At 48.3% G+C, this 19,170-nt stretch overlaps 9 protein-coding genes across 9 annotated transcripts; 6 read left to right on the top strand and 3 right to left on the bottom strand.

The window, feature by feature from the left end:
• Nucleotides 1-1,124: 1,124 nt before the first annotated feature.
• On the top strand, nt 1,125-2,123 carry ANOM_008359 (uncharacterized protein; the record flags this gene model as incomplete). The annotated part of the gene is made up of 1 exon (XM_015553615.1): nt 1,125-2,123. The coding sequence occupies one exon, from the start codon at nt 1,125-1,127 to the stop codon at nt 2,121-2,123; it is 999 nt and encodes a 332-aa protein (XP_015404543.1).
• Nucleotides 2,124-3,420: 1,297 nt separating this feature from the next.
• Nucleotides 3,421-4,598, top strand: ANOM_008358 (terpene synthase family protein; the record flags this gene model as incomplete). The annotated part of the gene is made up of 7 exons (XM_015553614.1): nt 3,421-3,445; nt 3,511-3,702; nt 3,759-3,918; nt 3,965-4,054; nt 4,112-4,145; nt 4,199-4,422; nt 4,481-4,598. 7 exons carry the CDS (start codon nt 3,421-3,423, stop codon nt 4,596-4,598), a joined length of 843 nt encoding a protein of 280 aa, XP_015404544.1.
• A 1,295-nt stretch (nt 4,599-5,893) lies between these two features.
• Nucleotides 5,894-6,382, top strand: ANOM_008357 (nucleoside deaminase; the record flags this gene model as incomplete). The annotated part of the gene is made up of 1 exon (XM_015553613.1): nt 5,894-6,382. The coding sequence occupies one exon, from the start codon at nt 5,894-5,896 to the stop codon at nt 6,380-6,382; it is 489 nt and encodes a 162-aa protein (XP_015404536.1).
• Nucleotides 6,383-7,337: 955 nt separating this feature from the next.
• Nucleotides 7,338-8,509, top strand: ANOM_008356 (uncharacterized protein; the record flags this gene model as incomplete). The annotated part of the gene is made up of 2 exons (XM_015553612.1): nt 7,338-7,577; nt 7,634-8,509. The coding sequence occupies 2 exons, from the start codon at nt 7,338-7,340 to the stop codon at nt 8,507-8,509; spliced, it is 1,116 nt and encodes a 371-aa protein (XP_015404537.1).
• Nucleotides 8,510-8,734: 225 nt separating this feature from the next.
• ANOM_008355 (class I SAM-dependent DNA methyltransferase) lies at nt 8,735-9,499 on the top strand (the record flags this gene model as incomplete). Its single annotated transcript, XM_015553611.1, has 1 exon — nt 8,735-9,499. The coding sequence occupies one exon, from the start codon at nt 8,735-8,737 to the stop codon at nt 9,497-9,499; it is 765 nt and encodes a 254-aa protein (XP_015404538.1).
• Nucleotides 9,500-10,536: 1,037 nt separating this feature from the next.
• ANOM_008354 (GFA family protein) lies at nt 10,537-11,200 on the top strand (the record flags this gene model as incomplete). Its single annotated transcript, XM_015553610.1, has 3 exons — nt 10,537-10,604; nt 10,659-10,704; nt 10,868-11,200. 3 exons carry the CDS (start codon nt 10,537-10,539, stop codon nt 11,198-11,200), a joined length of 447 nt encoding a protein of 148 aa, XP_015404539.1.
• A 577-nt stretch (nt 11,201-11,777) lies between these two features.
• On the bottom strand, nt 11,778-12,746 carry ANOM_008353 (GA4 desaturase family protein; the record flags this gene model as incomplete). Its single annotated transcript, XM_015553609.1, has 2 exons — nt 11,778-12,396; nt 12,475-12,746. The coding sequence occupies 2 exons, from the start codon at nt 12,744-12,746 to the stop codon at nt 11,778-11,780; spliced, it is 891 nt and encodes a 296-aa protein (XP_015404540.1).
• A 1,676-nt stretch (nt 12,747-14,422) lies between these two features.
• Nucleotides 14,423-15,232, bottom strand: ANOM_008352 (sulfotransferase family protein; the record flags this gene model as incomplete). Its single annotated transcript, XM_015553608.1, has 1 exon — nt 14,423-15,232. The coding sequence occupies one exon, from the start codon at nt 15,230-15,232 to the stop codon at nt 14,423-14,425; it is 810 nt and encodes a 269-aa protein (XP_015404541.1).
• Nucleotides 15,233-17,140: 1,908 nt separating this feature from the next.
• Nucleotides 17,141-18,906, bottom strand: ANOM_008351 (cytochrome P450; the record flags this gene model as incomplete). Its single annotated transcript, XM_015553607.1, has 5 exons — nt 17,141-17,315; nt 17,371-17,537; nt 17,596-17,703; nt 17,762-18,618; nt 18,666-18,906. The coding sequence occupies 5 exons, from the start codon at nt 18,904-18,906 to the stop codon at nt 17,141-17,143; spliced, it is 1,548 nt and encodes a 515-aa protein (XP_015404542.1).
• Nucleotides 18,907-19,170: the final 264 nt, after the last annotated feature.

Below are 19,170 nucleotides of genomic sequence, written 5' to 3'. Positions count from 1 at the left end.
AAAGCATTCGATTCATGTCAACAACAACAACAGTTGATTCTCTTCAATAAGCGATTCAATTGCCGACCGGCATCCCGATTATGGTATGGGATAAGCTCGACGGAGCTACGCTACATAGTGTCTAACTGCGATTGATATTTATGACGCTTCCATTAAATCGTTCATGCCATCACCACATATATATATTGTAGCACCTCGACGGCCTTGGCCGGGGTAACCTTAGTGCGCCTAAAAGCTCCTCTTTGATTGCCCAATCGAATTCTGTATCGGTTGGAGGCCGGGAATACTGCAAACAAGCCTGGATAACCCAGACATTTTTCCCCGTTCCACGCCATGGCCGTTGTATGTTGTGGCTTGGTATAGCTTGCTGCCCTTCCAGGGTAAGCATGTGGACAATGCCACCAAGCCCCGATCTGTCAGCAAGGCATTAAGGACTATAGACGGTACTTGCCATCTCGCCGGAGGAATGCCTTGTCAGTCATATCGCAGGTGAGCCGACCTACAGATAACTTGACGCGGGGATTTATGCAACCCATAATCTTTTGTCCAACGAAGGTGGATCCAAGCTGAGCCCAGAACGCGGCCTTTGAATTGACATGTAAGTTTGGGCCGCGACGGGTACCTTAACGCAACTCTGATTTAGTGCGGACGGCATTGAATGACTCTCGTTGGCTCATAAGCCACCAGAATTATTGTATCTTGGCAAGGGTTCAAGAAAACAACGGAGGTCTTGCATTTCGAGCGCCAGACCATGAGCAAGATTGTTGTCTCGTGTCCGATGATCCTTCTGGCCTGATCTCGCCTGAATTCGGGGTCCTAAAAGAGGCACGTGGGGTCAGATGAGCGGTCTCGTGTGATTGGTGGATGCTGTGTAAGGTTGCCTTGTCTGAAAAGGTACCCTTTGTTTGTCCTCCACATGCTGGAGGTACCTGGTGTGTACATCGAGATATCATTCAGATTGTCAGACCTCCAATCCCTGCTCAATCTTACCACTGGCCAAACTAACCAGGAGGTGCATTGTCAACATTCTTTGGAATATCATCCCCGCCTTCTCGAGGCATCAATCTACAACTCTCACCATTCAACCTCTCTGCCTTGTGACCTGTCGCCATAATCGGAATAACATGCCTCAGATTCCTGCTGAGGTCATTCTACAGATCATCGAATGTCTTGTTCCATCAGCTCATCCCGTCGTATTTCCACCAGCGCACCCTGTGACCCAAACATTGATCAGCCTCACTCTGGTATCCAGCCTCACACACCGCACAGCAAAGCGGCTTCTTCTCAAGCACTGCATATACCTCGACTCTGACAAACGGCTGGATCATGTTCTTCCACAGCTTCGCACGGACGATGCAATACAACAAGCGGATCCGATGGGACTCTTCTTGGCTCCATTCCCGGACAATAGCCTTGAGGAGCCCCAGGTGGTAAAGCAGGTTGACCAACTATCATCTCACGTCTGTGGTAATCTACGGCGTCTCGTGATTGATATTCCGCTGCGGTACCTCTATCCGGAAGAAGATGTACAAGGGTTACGAAAAATAATACGGGCATCCTTCGTCCGCCTAACGAAGCTGGAAGAGTTCTGTTCTGTTCAGGACGAGATGTATTGCGATACTACAGAGCACGGAGCTGAGCCACCCGTATGGTCATTATGGCCACGCCTTAAACACCTTGCGCTATATAACCAGAGCGTAGAAGGGCTTGGGTTCCTACAGGCCCTTCAACGGTGTCCAAACCTCACTCATCTCGTCCTCACACGGCCAGATGGTCTAACAGAGGCTATAGACCAGGGTATGGAGGGTCATAAGTGGTGGTCATTCTTGAAACGTGTTGTCATTATAAACACTGCAAGAGGCCATGAGATAGAGTTGAAAACGCGAGAACCTGACTGGTCGACGAGCTTTCTGGGGCACATGGTGCGTCTTCAACACTCCCCCCAGTCTGTATCCAATATTTTGCCCCACGACACAAATCCTTTCTTAGAATACATAACTGTGAATCTTCCACCTGGCAGAGAAGTAGACGACATCGACCTTTGTCAGGAGTTCGTCCAGCAGCATGCTGTCCAAGGGACACTGTGGAGCTACCCGGGAGCTCGCTATTCACTCGATCACTGAGGATCCAAATTATACGAACGAGAAGGGTCCTTTTATGAAAGTTGATGCCAAGGCCTACAACAAAAACACTGAGAATGTATCATTCATATACACTCAATGGTCTTAAACAACTATAAGTAGTCCAGGGTTACTCTTAGGACTATACGGTTCTAATTTCAAATGCCATCCACTCGTCAAGCCACAGTTGCGCTATTATGCATGACAACCCGTATTCGTAAGAAGTACTTTGGCGCAACACGAATATTGTTACAGAGTACAGAGTATACTCAATATTTTTCTGACAACGATCATCGCCGTAGTCCGAAAACCGTGGCTGCACAGCCGACTTATTTACGGTTAGAAGAGAATATCTTATCCAATTCAAGCCACTCCGACAGTAAGTCCGCTCCAATCAACGGATTTATTTGTCCTCATCACGCCGATGTGTAAGCCCTACTGGATACTAAACTCCTTTAACCATTATTAGAGTTAGGCTGTTTTAGCTACTAGATACGTTAGGTTGCCTGCGGGGTACCACCAGTATACCTATGCTGTCGCCTTTCAACACTCGCTTTCTTTTAAATTAGTGGAAATAGAGACATCAAGGCTACTCACTGTTTAGGTTGCTTCCAGTCTCTACAGAAAAACACTTAAGCGTAAATCATTTAGGCATGTGCTAAGGATATACCAGAACGTTATATCCACTATTTATGGCGTAGCGCTGATCGTGATTGGAAAAATACCGAATGCAACCATGCTATATATTAGTCAAGGCGACAGGGAGTTGGAGGCCTTCCCCATTTTTATGCGCGTACAGGCATTGCCTGGCAATCTCTGACCAGGCTGACCTTTTTTCTAACCACAGAAAGCTGTATTCCCCTCGTTTGAACGGTCTACTATGAGTCAATTGAATGAACAGCCGCTGTCCCACACAGCATTTAGACGGAGTCTGCAGGGTCAGGATGTTACTATTCCTAACATCTATAACCTATTCCCTGAATGGGGGCCGAAGATACATCCCTAATATCAAAGAGCAAGAAATGAGATTATAAACCCTTGGATTAGCCGGTCAGTGCCTCAATCATACAGAAATCCGGGAGGACTAGACGTTGAACTGGAATAACAGCTGGGTGGATGATGGAAGGATCAGCTGTAAACTTCAGAAGGCTGAGTTTGGTCTCTTCGCTGCCATATTATGTGCAGAAGCTTCATTTGAGAAGCTTTGTACCGTAGCAAAATCCTTTGCATGGGTGAGTTGGCCAGTGTTTCGCTTTGTCGGATTCATAATCTTACTGCTGACACTGAGGCTTATACAATGATGCAGTACTTCATCTGGGATGACAGTAAGTCCAACGTACTGTGTCTTACTTAAATACCCCAATCATATTCACCAACATCCTCTGGAAAGTCTTCGATTGCGGCGCCTTGAAATACAATTCTGAGGGCGCAAAATGCTACCGGCGAGCAAGCATAAAATATTTTGAACACCAACTCCTAGACAGAGACCCGCCTGACCTGTCCCCGTTTACGCTTGAATTGCAGAAAGCTTTACTATGCTGGGATGAAGTAGGTTCACACATCCGTGAAGCTTGTTCAGAAGGTATGGCACACGTCCATTCCTCGAGGTTGCCTGATCATGCTTAAAAGGTATATCAGAAACTCGTGCGATTCTTCTGGACCGCATGGTTGAGTACGTTGCAAGCGTGGATAATGTCGACAGTCTGTACAAGAATGGCACAAGGATTCCTACCCTCCAGGAATATTGGGAGCGCCGAGAGTGTACGGCGGGTGTTTACCCGGTCATTGCCACAATCCCGTATGTGTCTCTTTGGAGTTTGGGTGGCTTCTTCTAACTACTGCAGATTCGCCTACGGCCTCAATATTACTATAACCGACGTTGAGAATCCTTACATGAAGAAGCTGTGGAGACACACCTCTTATCTGGTCCACATGTATGTTCTTCCTGATAGGAGAGGATTGTCTCTAGGCTAACATCTCGGCCCTCATAGAACAAATGATATGTTCTCCATGCGAAAAGAGATTGTATACCATCGTCTGCCTAGAAGGTTCTAAGCGGTAGCTGATAGGTCAACCAGAATGACATGCAGATCGAAAACCTCATCCCGATATTGATGCTAAATAAAGGGATCCAATGCCACGACGCAATGCAAGTGGGTTACGCATTCGCAATGGAAGAAGCCTCAAAGTTCCAACAGGTAGAGAACATACTTTTACTACAGCCGGGTACAACCTCAGAGGTTATTTCAGATGCTTTTGTGAGGGGATGCAAAGACGTCGTGATGGGGCTCGTCCACTGGAGGTATTACTTACTGGATTATTTTAATACTAAGGGATCCAGTGCTGACACTAAGCTTCAGTTATTCCGGCACACGATACTTCCAAGAGACTGAGATTGGTGAAGACCATGTTATTCGGTTCCAAATTGATAGTTCCCCAAGGGATACCAAGGAAACAAAGTTGAAGGCGACCCGGTAGGCTTGACCGAGGTTCTCAATCTCTGGCTTGTTGGTAACAACTACTCCCGCGATTCGGTTACTCTCCAGCCTTTTGGGTACCATTAAGAGCAAATGGGGAAAAGGGATGAAAAACGAAGGAGCAGATGTAACCCGGGATGTAACTAGGTCTGCTCAATAATAGACGATAGACACAGAGTGACTTATACCGCTAACATGTTTGCTTTCTTTTCCTATACGTAGTATAGCGGTTCGCTTCAGTACCCCGAGAAGGAAAGGCATGTTTGGACGTAAGCTCCGGAGTAGCCGAAGAATAACGCCTTAGTACCATGGTTTCTATCAGACTTGACGCCATAGCCTACAATAAATACTTGGATACCAGCCATGGATATTTTCTCGAGGAATAAATATATTCGTGCCAAAGCTCATCTTAAAAAGCGATTACCAGCTGTATTGTTTCAGACAAGATAGCCCAATAGCTAAGAGACTAGTAAGCATATGTTGAATATGCTCCACCATCCATATCCATTGCAGTTTCTAAGCCTACTACTGACCCCCCCTCCTCTTTATTTAAAACACTCCCCATTCTCGAAAGACACCTTCACTCACAGACTTTAAACGGAGAAATATTATCCTGGTCGTGAATGACTATTCCTGGGGGCCCCTATATCACTTCTACTACGTTGGGAACCATGACCCCGGGAGTTTGAGCGCTGGGTCAGGACTCAGAATTGAACATATTCACTGGGATGATATATATCGTAGGTATATCCACCAGATAGCAGTTGGTCAGAAATGGCGGAAACTTGCTAAACGCTATTGGCACGGTATTATTGTCTTCCACGGAGTGTCTTTCAGTCATCTTCCAGTAGAGGTGTATACATCAACGTTCAGAGTACTGAACCTCTTAACTTCTATGCAATTATGCACGGTCTTGGCAGGGTCCACCAGATGTGAATTTGCGGGGTTTGGCGGCGACTTCCGAACGCTTCGTACTGGACGAAATCAGTCCCTGATATTTCTATTACTAACTCATCCACTCCAACTTGGGGATTTAAAACCCTTCAATCATCCTCTTTCCGGCTTCTTTGCAGTTTGCGTTTATGTCATAAGTCGATATTTCTGCGGAGTATATACATCGCCTTAACTTCGCTTCCGGTATTAAAGGATATTTGGTGATCGTTTAGGTACTACAGATATGTACTTCCGTACAATTCAACAGCTAACAGTTGCAGGCTGAAACTGAACTCCTGAAGAAGGAACTCTATCACGTCTATATTGCATACCCATCCTCACAGAGTCCCGAAAGAGAGCAATATGGTCTCCGCCTCAGACATCGACTATCTGCGCCGCTGCGTAGAGCTAGCCCGTGAAGCCCTTGAAGCGGGTGATGCCCCATTTGGGTCCGTGCTAGTGGATGCCGCCGGCAAGGTTCTCAAAGAGGATCGCAATCGCGCCGTGACTGAGTCTGATGTCACCTGGCATCCGGAGTTCACGCTCGTTCAGTGGGCCCAGAAGAACCTGTCTCCGGCGGAGCGCGCGGCTGCCACGGTCTACACGTCTGGCGAGCACTGCCCGATGTGCACGTCCGCTCATGCGAACGCCGGCTTGGGGCGAATCGTGTACGCTAGCTCCACTGCTCAACTTGTGCGCTGGAGGGCGGAGCTCGGTATCAAGGCTGGCCCGGTTGCCCCGCTGTCCATCAATCAGGTGGCACCGGATCTAGTTGTTGATGGCCCGGCTCCGGGGTTGGATGAGGAGGTTCGTGGGTTGCATCAGGAAAAGCAGGCTAGAACTGTATCATAGGGCCTGGACTAGCGTATAATAGTAACAGCCACTATCCCGCGAGTTGATTTGTTCACTTGCATTCATGGAAGATCATGATGTATTTCCTAATTCCAATTCGAGTCTACAACACTGCTGTAGTTAAACACATCGTTCATTGTGGAATAGTCATTTCCATTTTGGTATGCTTGCCAGCCATGCTCTAAAACCAGCATTCGGGATACCCGCTGGGGTTAAGTTAGGTGCAGTGTGGCGTTATATACAATGGCCACAAGGCGTATTTCAAGCATTGTATCATGTGTTATTACTATAGCACATATCTCATGGCTCGTTGCTTGAATTCCCCAGGCACTTCAACAGTTGCTGTTCGCTTGGGGTAGGGCCAGAGAGATGTTTGACAATAGTAATAATTCTACCCGATAGATTTGGGCTTTTCTTAAGGCTCCAGCGGCCATAGTTGCGCTTAATCTTTGTCTGAAACTAATATAGCTATAGCGTTGCATGGTACCACATATCTGCGATAAATGCGCTGGTACGGGGTTCTATTCTTCGCCGCTAGTGTCATTCCCTGGCCGTATGCTCACAGAAGGTAGAGCTCCATGGCCCTCTGTAGATACCTATCGTTGAAGGAACATATTCAGTGACGTCCGTGAATACGCTCGTAATATCCGAAAAGATGTTCACATACTCCGTACTAAAGACCAGGTCCCCAGCAAGCGCCAAGACGAGCGATTCTATTGGCCCTAACCCCTGTCAGTAATACCAGTAGCGCTGGGATTATCATTGTTCTTATGCAACAAGCTGCGCCGTAATGTTGCCGCTGAGAGATTCTTTCTCTAATGCACGTTAGGGGTTTGCTGACCTGAAACAATGTCACGTTAGCTAAACATGAACAAAATTCCGTTCCACTGCCTAAGCGCTACAATCAAACCTACCCTCTCCCATACATGAGTTCAAAACATTGCGAAAGCAAGCAATGTTCTTAGCGACGCGCCAGCTGTTTCTTCTGGGAACAGCTGTGAGTCTTCTGCTACTACTGTGGTACACGCAGAGAATCTTTGTATCACGCGACCGAGAGACTTGGACGGTTTGGCGGCCAGCCACAGCCCTGACACCAACACCGACACCAACACCGACACCAACAACAACGCCGGTTGAGCTAGTCCCAACTATCCCCAAGTCTTCCGTACAGAGTGCAGGCAATAGCACACTAGGTGTAAGTGCCCTGCCTCCAGGGACATTCTTCAGTCACAATGTGTTGATCGCAAACAGTTTCAATCCATCCTCACACTTTCCACCGGCCCTTCATGGCGCACGAGAGGATTACTAGCCGCAGCAAATCTGACGGGATTGGATATTCAGATTCCACCGCAGCCGCCAATCAACCCCAATCTCGTCGATGCGTTCGAGCACTTGGGGCCTGACGATGTCCAACACCCAAGCCATGGTGCAAGTATCGCCTGGCTGGCGCATCTTGATTTGATTAAACACACCATCCAAGCGAACCTAGATACAGTCCTCATCATCGAAGACGACGTCGACTGGGATGTGTCCATCCGGTCGCAGATGGTCCAAATTGCGGAAAGTGTACGCAACCTAACCCATGTCGATGATCTTGACCAGGATCCCGCACCGTACGGCCGGGACTGGGAAGTCCTCTGGATCGGCCATTGCGGTGAGTACTGGGAAGAGCAGTTCGAAACGATTCTATATGACGATCCCACTGCTTGTCCCCACAGCGACTATTTCGGCTGGGCAAAGCAGTACATCGACCGTTTGCCGGACCGTCAACGCGCCGTCTACCGGTCATTTAATCCTGTGTGTTCATTTGCATATGCCTTGTCCCGAGAGGGCTCTCGGAAGGTATTAGAACTGTTGGGTGGGGCACAAGACGAGGCCTTCGATGTGAGTATGATGCATGCTTGTAAGGCGGGTCATCTCAGGTGTATCTCCGTTGTGCCCGAGGTTGTGCATCAGTATTTTCCAGCCCAGTCATTTGGTGTGAAAAGTGCTGTTGATATCGGCAATGGTCAAGAGCCTGGTCCGGAGGAAGCAGAATTTGAACATGTAATGGGGTCGACGGAGAATATTCTTGACAGTGCACGGTGTCGTGCATTATGGGGCCAGCCATGCTTGAGGAAGGAGTGATTTCGATAATATTTTTATCATGTAGTATAATACAAGATTGTGTGATACCCTCAGGTACAATTGGCGGGCAAGCGTCGAGGTGGGTAACTTCTTTCATATAAATTCAACCCCGCATTTGCTGGATAGCCGAGCCGAAAAGCAACTTCACCATCATTTAATATCGGATAAACCGAACATCAACACACATTCTCTACGAAAATACCAAAAGGACAAGACATATACAAGATGTCCAATGCACCGAATACTGCCGGTAATGAAAGATTTAATGCCGAAGCGGCAAACTGGGACAATAACCCCTCTGTCCAAGAGGCGACTCGTCTCGCATACGAGACACTCCGACCCCTCATTGAGAATCTTTCGGGGAAGAAGCAAGATGCGACAGGAACTGGCTTAGATGTCCTCGAAGTGGGCTGTGGAACAGGCCTGTTGAGTGTGCGGGTGGCACCGCTGGTCCGCGAGATTGTCGCCGTTGATACGGCAGAGGGCATGATCGAAATGCTGAAGACGAAGACGACCCAGCCTGACTCTCCGCGAAATATTGTACCCATTTGCAAGTTGCTAGAGGACCCCGAAGATCCCGTTCTTCCTCCCAGTGATGAGAACCAGCCCGCCGCAGGTCGGAGAAAGTTCGATCTGGCCTTGTCGCATCTGGTACTGCATCATATTCCCGATCTTCGACCTTTTCTCCACATGCTCCTGGGCAGCCTCAAGCCTGGCGGAAGGATAGCTCTGACAGATTTTGAGGACTTTGGTCCCGAGGCAATCAAGTTTCACCCCAAGTCGAAGCTGGAGGGTGTGGAACGGCACGGCATCCCGCGTCAGTGGATCGAAGACCTGTTGAAGGAGGTTGGCTTCGAGCAAGTCAAGGTATGGGTCGGGTGGACGCTGGATAAGGATGTCGAGGGGTGGGATGACGACAATGGAAGCTACGCTGGTGACAAGAAGACCATGCAATTTCCCTTTCTCGTGTGCGAAGGAGTGCGTCCATGATATGGCCCAGTCTGGCTACCGATTGTATCAAACTGGAATGAACTACGCTGTGACTTGAAGCCGTTCGTTTATAAAGCATGTACCATAGTGGAGTTGAATATCCTACGATCCATGCAATACACGTGCAGGTCCTGGCCGATGCCAGCGTGCTTTAATGCTCTTGAAATGATATGCCCAACTAAGCTGGAGTTCCTTATATTGATTGTTTTTATCTATGGTCGGTAGCACTGGAGAGAGTCTTATATCTCTACAGAAAAGTTGAGGTCCTCGTATGACCTGAACCATTCATCATATCGGCCAAGCATGATTTCTAATCGCCGAATTGTGGAGACGACAGAGGTCTGTGCTTTGGTCGCCAGGATTGCTATTCGTGAATTTCTGTACTGTGGAAGAGAACTGTTTCCAATTAGGTGTAAGACCCCGCCTGGAACATATACCACAGCCAATACTGCTGTATTATGTTGAGCTAGAGGATGTCAGCAGCTCGAACCTACACTAAAGTGTCGGCAACTTGATCACGCTAAACTAAATCTAGTAACCTGAGGAGAATAGGATTGACAAGACTGTTCAAATTGGCAATTGGCTTTTTGAAAGGTTGATTAATTGAATACTCAGTACTCCCGCTCGCAGCCTATTGGAACCTCTCAGTTCAGACATAGATACTCTGTAGTCAGTAGTCAAGCAAGCATGGCTCTTCAAGTTGAAACACGACTTTCCCTCACCAAATCTAGACGTTGGCCATATCCGGTTAGCCTGTCTACGGTCTAGTACAGAGATAAGTGGGCCCGGTATTTGGATCCACGTCAAGCAAACGCCGAATAACTCAAATGTGAACGATCCGAGGCTTTCCTCTCGGTGATTGCTAGAACCGTAGATATCCGGTTATTAGTAGAAGTAATAATGCTTGACGTCGTCCTGGGGTAGTAAGGACATAAATACACCTCGTTGGTCTGTCAGTATCCGAGAATTTCTCTATCCCATCCATATCGATCTAGATCGGAATCTATCATTCATCCTCACCCCAAACAACCGACAGAATGACTCTCGAAGGAAGCTGCATGTGCGGTGCTATTGCATACGCCTCTGACTGTATGTCTAGTACATGGTACATATTAACCCCGCTACCGCGAATACTTTACTAATATCATTCGAAATTTAGCCGAGCCTCTTGTGAAGCTTTATGCCACTGTGTTGATTGCCAGAAGGTATGTAGCAGGTCTGTAGCACAAGACTTCGCACTCATAGCTAGTCTTCCACATCCTTGATTCACGTAGATGAAGCATAAGAATAACCGTTATATCTAGTGGACCGGTGGCGCATTCACGTCCAACGTAATCGTGCCCCGGGATTCTTTCAAAGTGACAAAAGGTACCTACCCACCCTATCGTTGCTTTACCCCATACATCCTTCTCTTCTCATATTCGATCATTGTGGCTGAGAATTGCTGCAGGAGAACCCTCGTTCTATGACATCACTGGAGCCTCGGGCAAGAACAATCGCCATTTCTTCTGCGGCAAGTGTGGGTCGAGTCTGTACACAGAATTAGATCTCATGGCCGACAAGACCGTCATTAAAGCCGGTACCCTGGATGGTGGCGAGGCAAACTTGCGGAACAAGGTCGATGTCGAATTCTATACTAAAGACCGGGCGTCGTATCTGTGTGCTGTGCAGGGCGCCAAGCAAGAGCCACTTCTGGGCTGACTTACCTGACGCAGCTGCCTCGGAGGCACGGCAATAAGAAGGTAAATGGAAGACACTCCTGCATGATGATCACGGCCGTTGGGATGAGTAGGATTTTGACATTTGGTGGCAATTTATATCTGACTATGTCATGTAGTAGTATGCAGGGTGTTGGTGGGGTTGCAGTGTTCCGGATACCATGAACTGAGAAAGCGGTTTAACAGAAAATATGAGATTCCACATAATGTCAGTGATCAGCAACATTTTCCCTAAAAATTTATAAATAAATATTTGGGGGCCTATTGTAAATCTAAGGGTTAGGCTTGGGCCCGGTAGTCAGGGCCCTGAAGAATACTAGTTAAGATTGATTAGATGATAACGCCGTGCTGGTGTTTATTAGAACTGACCAAGCTATACCAAGCGAAGGATATCAACCAATTCGTGTCCCCAGATCGCATAATAGTACCCAAATTCCCCTCCGTCCTTTGCACCTACTGATCTGTTTTCAAACCCTCCGCCCAAACCCCAAGTAGTCCGTCAAGGTCCATGAAATTTTATCTACAGTGTATTTTCTGTAGGGGAACCGGTAAACAGCATCTTATCCGGATATCCCATCCCCATAGCATACCAAACATCTCATCTCCAAACTTTCTCGTGCCGCCTGTACCTCGCTCGTGTGCGGGTCAATGAATGCCGCGTGGGGTGTTCTTCTCGCCGTCTTGCCGTCATCTTTTGAGTCAAATATTTTGAATAATAAGATGTCGTACTGGGTCATATCCGACATGTAGTACCATTTATGGCCCGGTCCATACTTCCCAAACAGTGTTCCACTACCCTGTCGGGAGGACTTAGGATTATATAAGGTGCCTTGGAAGTTTTGTGGTCTCCCAACATGAACCTCGAAAAGATCCTCGTCAGGAACAGATCGGGCATCTGCTACTGCGAGAGGGTCGCATGGGACGGGCTTCAATGGACGCCAGACGTTGATGATGGCCCAGCGGCCTTGCAGAACCCGCTCGACCTGGTCGGGTGCCATGTTGTCTTGTAATATTTGGTACGCGCCCGCCTCGCTTTCGTCGACGTGCACTCTCCGGGCCGGCGTGTTAAACGGAACTACCGATGAATCGGGTTCGGAGGAAACGATCCTTTTGGATAATTCTTTGTCCGTCTGATTGCGGATCCAACTCGAGAATACTCGCACGCTGGTTGCGCCCGTCCTAAGTGAGGATGAATATGTAAGGAGTTTACACTCACGGAAACACTTCCCCGGAGAACAATCATTGTCGACGACTTACAATCGTTGAAGAATTTCCACCGATTCCTGCTCCACGGTGCTTAGGTCTTCGTTTCGAAAAGACGCGAAACAGGGACTTTCGTGCCGTAGAAACTGAAACCCATGCACGTCCAGACGGAATTCTTCTTTTCTCTCGCGCACATCTTCGATTTGCACAGGTTGGCGGTCGGGAGCTATCCGACAGAATTCAAGTGTTCCCGCAGTAATTCCCTCACTGGGGAAGGCGGACGAATGGTGGTAATCAAGGAAAGTCTGGATCATTTGAGGCCGCATGATGGTCCGACTGTTGATTGGGGAAGCGAGAAGGTTCAAAGAGCCTTGGACGTATCGAACGTGTCTTGTTGACCTGCGAGTAATTGACCCGGGGCAATGAGATCTTTAATAACGCCATGGGAGGTATAGAAAAAGCAGACAGAGTGGAGACGACATATGAGGCATCGAAATCGATGAATGAGGAGTCCTCGTCACACCGCTATGCTTCCAATTCCTTTGAAAATAGGTAAATTGCTCGGACATTATCTATGCTGACGCAGGTAATGTACGGTGATGGATATTATTAGTCGATCTTGAAGTGAGATTAATAATTATCCCGTCGTGTTAAGTATAAGCTCACAGTATATAGTAATGTTAGGCTTTATAACTTGAGATTTAAACTAGCGCCACGCCAAGTAAAGAGTAATTCATATCATTCTGGGCCCCAGATTCACTACCCTTCCAGGTATCTCTCCAATTGCTCCACCCTTGCTATCTGCTCCTGCCTTTTCAATCTCTGTCGACCGTCGCCGTTCAAGCAGTTCTTTCGCACGCGGAAGATCTCTGATCCTGGAAAATGGCATCCATAAACATCGCCAGCGCACCTGGTAGAGGATTTGTCCATCGTGTTCGAGAGTCTCCAGGGGAGTATTGATTTGTTTCCACAAGGTTGCATTGCAATCTGCCTGATGACGACGATTTTCGGGATGAACCTCCCCGCCGCTCTTCCTGTGCAGTCCCATGCAGTCCTTCATCTCCCACTATGGATCAGGGTGCTGCACTTGTTGCGGTGGAACGTGCGCGTGGTTGATGCATCCATCCAACCAATGTATTCAGCGGCCACCCTACCGCCAATCTGTACGCCATCGCGGAATACACGGCCGATATGAATCCTATGATCCGTCAAGATTCCGCACCGAATTGGGCCTGAAATGAACCAGAACAAAGTGGAAAGTTCCACAGCAAGCAACATCACCGATAATATCTCGGTTGTCTGCTATTACACACATGATACATTCTGAATACATTATTGACCGCGAGACTTGACTATACCGTGGCAAGGCGGCGCCCGCACGGCTGATCTTGAGCACTATTCCATGCCATTGTGATCTGCAAGATGACACAGCCTCTCTTTCCCTCTCTGGTGTTGCCACGTTCCGGTTCTTGATCCCAATTTGGTGTATCGTTGATTGTCACCAGGGACGGTGTAAGGACGGCTGCGGGATCTGAGTCAGTGAATCACCATGTGTAGCTGAGCGAGCCCGACTATTCCCCCGATTGCATATGGAATAATAGTTCCGGGGCGAGCGGAACTAAATGGGGTTGGTTGTTGTTGTTGCTATTTGAACACGTATCTCTCACCAGCAAGGGGACTTAATGCATTTGTGGGTTTTCAATGAGGAAAGATCACCCTTGGAGCCCAAATCATATGCAACCATAGCCCCACCTCACCTTCTCAAGGTGGGAGAATTAAGCTATATAGTGTGATATAGACCCCAGCAGCAACGCGGGATTGGCTTTCCCCAACTTTAAAGCCAATATACTGGCCGTAATTTAACGTAGCGACAAACCCTGTTACCCATCACTACCATACCACTCCAGTAGGCACCTAACTAGGTCCCTCTGTTGAGTCTCTCTGCATGCTGTACCTATTACATCCGTGTTGCTTTGGGCTTTAACCTCAGCTGAAGATCTCCTCATGATAGCCGAGCAAAACCAACAAGAACAATCCCAACCACCGCAAGTATCGCCGCCCAACGTATCAACGCCCGTCGAATGTGGTACCTCGCCGTGCGTTCAATGCCCGCCGAATCATTCTCATGCGGGAAGGGTATATCCTTCGGAACATCCTTCCCCAATGCCTTACACAGCGGTTCCCAGCCCTCCCTCACGTCAAAGAACACCAGCCGATCGGCGGGCACATTTTCCTGCAGCCAAACCAGATGCCTGGCGTAGACCTCACGACGGGGCAGGGTGGCGGCAACTTCGTTAACCGAACTCAGAGGCCGATTATCCAGATACAGCCTGCTCCACAGGCGCCGCAGCAGCCAAGTAAAGTCTACAAAATGTCGCATGCCGGGTAACGGAAAGAGCAGAGCTTTGAGAAACCACGCAGCCGCGGCGCTATGGACGTGTTCCATACTCTTCTCCCACGCGACCGGGTCGCGCACTGTACAGACGACCTTGGCATCCGGGTAGAGCTCCAGCAGCTCTGGGACGAGATTACAAGATGGGGCGTCAGTGACGGCAGCATAGCCAGCCAAGCACGATCTAAGTGTGGATAAGACGGTGTGACGATCACCGGCCAACCATGCACGGAGGATACGGACCCAGGATTTCAGTTCGGATGGTGGGCCACGATTGAGTTGGGTGCCACAGTGGTAAACGGGCCCGTCGAGGAGGATAGCTAACGCTATGCTGAAGGATGTAGTGCCCGTGCGAGGCAACCCAGCACCGATGACTTGGATCTGGGTTCCGGGTTTCGGAACCGAAGCGGTTTGGCCCATGGTTACTTCCGGTAGGGAGGGGTAAGGACAATCCAATAGACGAATAGAGATACTTCTGTTGATGTTGGAAATCTGACCCGTGGTCCTTGCGGTGTAAGCGATGATGGTCGATCGTATTTATACAATTCGGTTGGATCACAATGCAAGGGTTAGTTGGTGGCGGCGAGGTCCATCGCAAACAATGGGAATGGTTTCTTTTATCCTCACTGGGGGTCATCGGTGCAGGAATGCGGTGTATATCCTCCCCTGGATCCACATTCCGAACAATTGACATCACCAGAGACCCCAATGGCGCGTCTTTAACTCTCAACCTGCCAGTCTGTTGGCTTCATACGGTAGGACAGAAAGTCACAACGACGCTGTGGAACAGGTTCGTCGGAGTCATCATCATTGGCCGTGTGACAGCATGTTCGGGTATGACAATTGTAACTCTCAATTTAGCCTTCTTGTGCGGGATCGTATTCCAATCACCTCGTCGAGTGGATAGCGAGCTGAACCCGATTTTGATTGATGAGACGATGGCTGACGGCGCTTGCCGCAATTCTGCCGGTCTTCGTATTACATACGGTCCACAGCAAACCATTCAGCGTGGGGGGAGGTTCAATATTGTCTTGGCTGTTCACTGTCTGAATTATACCGCAAAAATGGAGAGATTTCACGTAGAGGGTGAATTACAACAGAGCACCGGTAGCGGAGTGGAGCAAATATTAGAAGTCGAGATGGGGATCTGCACGGAGTTCAACCGAGTCTCGCAGCTAGGGCTTCAAAGGATGCATGGCCAACCAATATTACCCGCTAGATAATGCTCCTTTACGCATACAGCTCATTTGATCGGCAGAGTAACCATAGAATATGAATAAAATGCGAGCTATGGTGTCCTACGACATGATCTATCAGAAACTTTCTATAACCCTCTATACACCGCGCCAAATTTAGGGTCAAGGGTGAGTTGTTGCGGTCCCCGCTAATGGGTCCACATGGGATGCATAGGGGGGAGCGGACGCCCTTTCCAGGCAATGCACCCCTACCCTCGAACAACAGACAAGGTTTTCGATCGAAATGGACCCAGAATCTTTGTTAGTTACAGATCAGCAAAATATCCAGATCCTCAGCCTCTTGTGATACCCAGCCCTATGGTCCGACAGGATAGCATCAAACCAGGAGATCCCTCGGGAATAATAGTATATTCCTATCTCAAAAACGGGTTCGTAAGGACATAGTACCAAGTGACAAGGCATGGAGAGATCAACGCACAAGAAAAGACTGATATCAAATAGGTATTCTGCTAGATGGTGCCTGATCTCACAAGTTGTTCCCCCCAGTAGAGGTCCGTATGGCATCGGTACCGTCATATACGGACCTGCCGTTTTTTGCTCCATGGAACGCCCTCTAGCGCTTCATAACTGTTGGATACGGGCTGAGCTTTGTTCCACAGACCAATGTGACATGTTATAGATCAAAGCTTAAATCGTGCGGTTTTTCCTTGTCACGCGTAATTGAACGCCGCTGTCAATACTCCTGGAAGCCGGCAATCATGTGAAAAGACAAGTTCTTGATGGGCAAGATGATGCGATATTTCCCAGTGTCAGCTCACTCTATATAGAAAATGGAGCATACCAGCGGAAACGCGAACCTCAGGGTGTACTTGGGTAGGGTGCTGCCAACACCGTCAATTGGTATATGTAGTCTACTTCCATTAGCTTAGTCATGATGCACGATTTCGCTGTCAACTTTTTATCATTTTGATTGCTAAGATGGACGTGTGTATACACGGTAAGATGCGCCACTTCGGAAGGGCAAGATTAGCACACATTCAGTTTGTAGGTGAAAATCCAAGAGCCATCCTCCGAGTTCTCAATGAAGGTACATGTCAGATGCCAGGTCAAATTTGTCAGGCATTCCCGCGTACTAGTCCTCACGAATACCTACGACTTTCACTTTAACAGTCCAGGGTCCATCCTTAGCCCGAGGCAGAAGTTTATCTCGCACGAACCGAATATTCTCTGTGGTGGTCTGGTATAGCTCCAAGTCAAATCGACGAATGACAGCTGCGAGTGTGTTGTATAGTTCCGCATAGGCCAGGCTTTAAGGCGTGGAATTAGTACAGCAAAATGCTTTATAGAGCGAAATGCACTCACTTCATTCCTATACAGCCCCGGCCCCCTTTGCTGAATGTAAGAAGGAATCTTGAAAGACCCTCGTCACGCCCAGCCGTGTGCATCCAGCGCTCAGGATTAAATGTTTTGGGCTCTGGAAAGATGGTGGGATCCATATGCACGAAGTGTGAAATCATACTGACCGGTGTCTACATGCGCTGGTCAGTTATGTCAAGTAATTCAAACACTTATAAAGGGATAATGTACCCCCGGTGGCACGGCAACATCCTTATATTTTATGACATCTCTCGGTGAAATCCTTTGCTGTCGCATCATGAGCCCCGAAAAACGCAGGGCTTCTTGAATGACTGCTGTCTGTAAAATGAACGGTCAGGGCCCCAAACCAGCCATAATGAACAAATATCACACGTACCAAGTACGGCAGTTTCTCTAGTTCTCGCCATGTTGTCGGATGGTGAGCAGTTGGCATAGCCTGGTCCAGCTCTTCGCGAAGTTTAGAGTGAACGCTCTTATCATTCAGGATATAAAACAACGCAATAGATAAGGTGGTAGCTGTGGTCTCTGTACCGGCAGCAAATAGAACCAGTCCCTCGTCCTCGAGACGTTGTAAGCTCCTTTCCTCAAGGGGGACCTCTGGGGCTGTGAGAGCATGGAACATGGTCATTTTCTCAGGAGGATTGCCAGATTCCTTCTGCTGGAGCGCAAGGATTGACTGTTTCCGTACGCCATCCAACAGTTGATAGACTGCGGCACGGGCTGGAAATATCTTACGCATACACCATGCAGGTATGCATCGCAAAGCTTGGGAAAAGAGGGGGAAAAATCTAAAGAAATGGATTTGGTCCGTCCCTTCCTGAACAACCTTGACAATACCTTTGCCATAATTCTCAGGGTCCTGCAGTCCATAGTTCTCTCCATACGCATATTCCGTTATCACATCGCCTGTCAATCCCTGTAGTCGGTCGATCAACTCGACTACACTGCCTTCCTTATAAGCTGTAGTAAGACCATCGAGGAACCTTGATAAGGACTCATGAATCACCGGCTCAATCCGCTCAATCGATCGCCTTGAAAAAAAGGAATTCAGCAGCTTCCGGCGCATGCGATGCGTGTGATGTCCAACTGTTGCAACCAGAGCAGTCGGTGAACTGAAGATCACGACTGATTTTGCGTCTTTGTCTCGCATCCCGTTGGCCGGAGCATACAGCTCATCGTAGAAATATGGGTCTTTAATGTGGACTTCGCGGGGGTTGATCCTCACAATGGGCCCTTCGAGATAGTTAGCACATCGTTGGGTAATTGATTTTGAGCAGTACCATATTTTTCGTGCATCTTCTCAATCTCCCAGACGTATAACCCGCCCCGGATCACATCATGATAGAACTCGTAGGCATGGGAAATTGCCGCTAACTTCGGACCTGGTATATGATGGAGGGGGTCAAAATACAAGCGGTATATACTGCGTAAAATCAAACTGAATATGATCAGCTGTACAGTGGATATCGCGAATTGCTCCTTGAACGATGCCCAAATCATGTCGGGAGAAAGGAGCCCCATGATGGCGACAGTGAATGAGGTTTCTCTGAGGATAAAGACCGGGATGCGAATGAGGAACGAGGAAGACTATATTAAGGCTACTCGCAGTCAATTCTCGCGAGATTCGATCGGCTGCATGGTTCTTCATGCATGTAGGCCTTCGGACACAGCTGGAAAGATATCGAAGGCAAAGCTCATCTCCAACGATAAGGGCAGCTGGCGCGCCGTCAGGCAATTTACTATGATGTCTAAGTCACTTTTCCTTTTCCTTTTTTTGTTTTTTTT

Source organism: Aspergillus nomiae (assembly GCF_001204775.2).
Source record: "Aspergillus nomiae NRRL 13137 chromosome Unknown contig00257, whole genome shotgun sequence".
Lineage (NCBI taxonomy): Eukaryota > Fungi > Ascomycota > Eurotiomycetes > Eurotiales > Aspergillaceae > Aspergillus > Aspergillus nomiae.
Note: the sequence above shows the minus strand (reverse complement) of the source record. Positions and strands in the feature narration are given on the sequence as shown.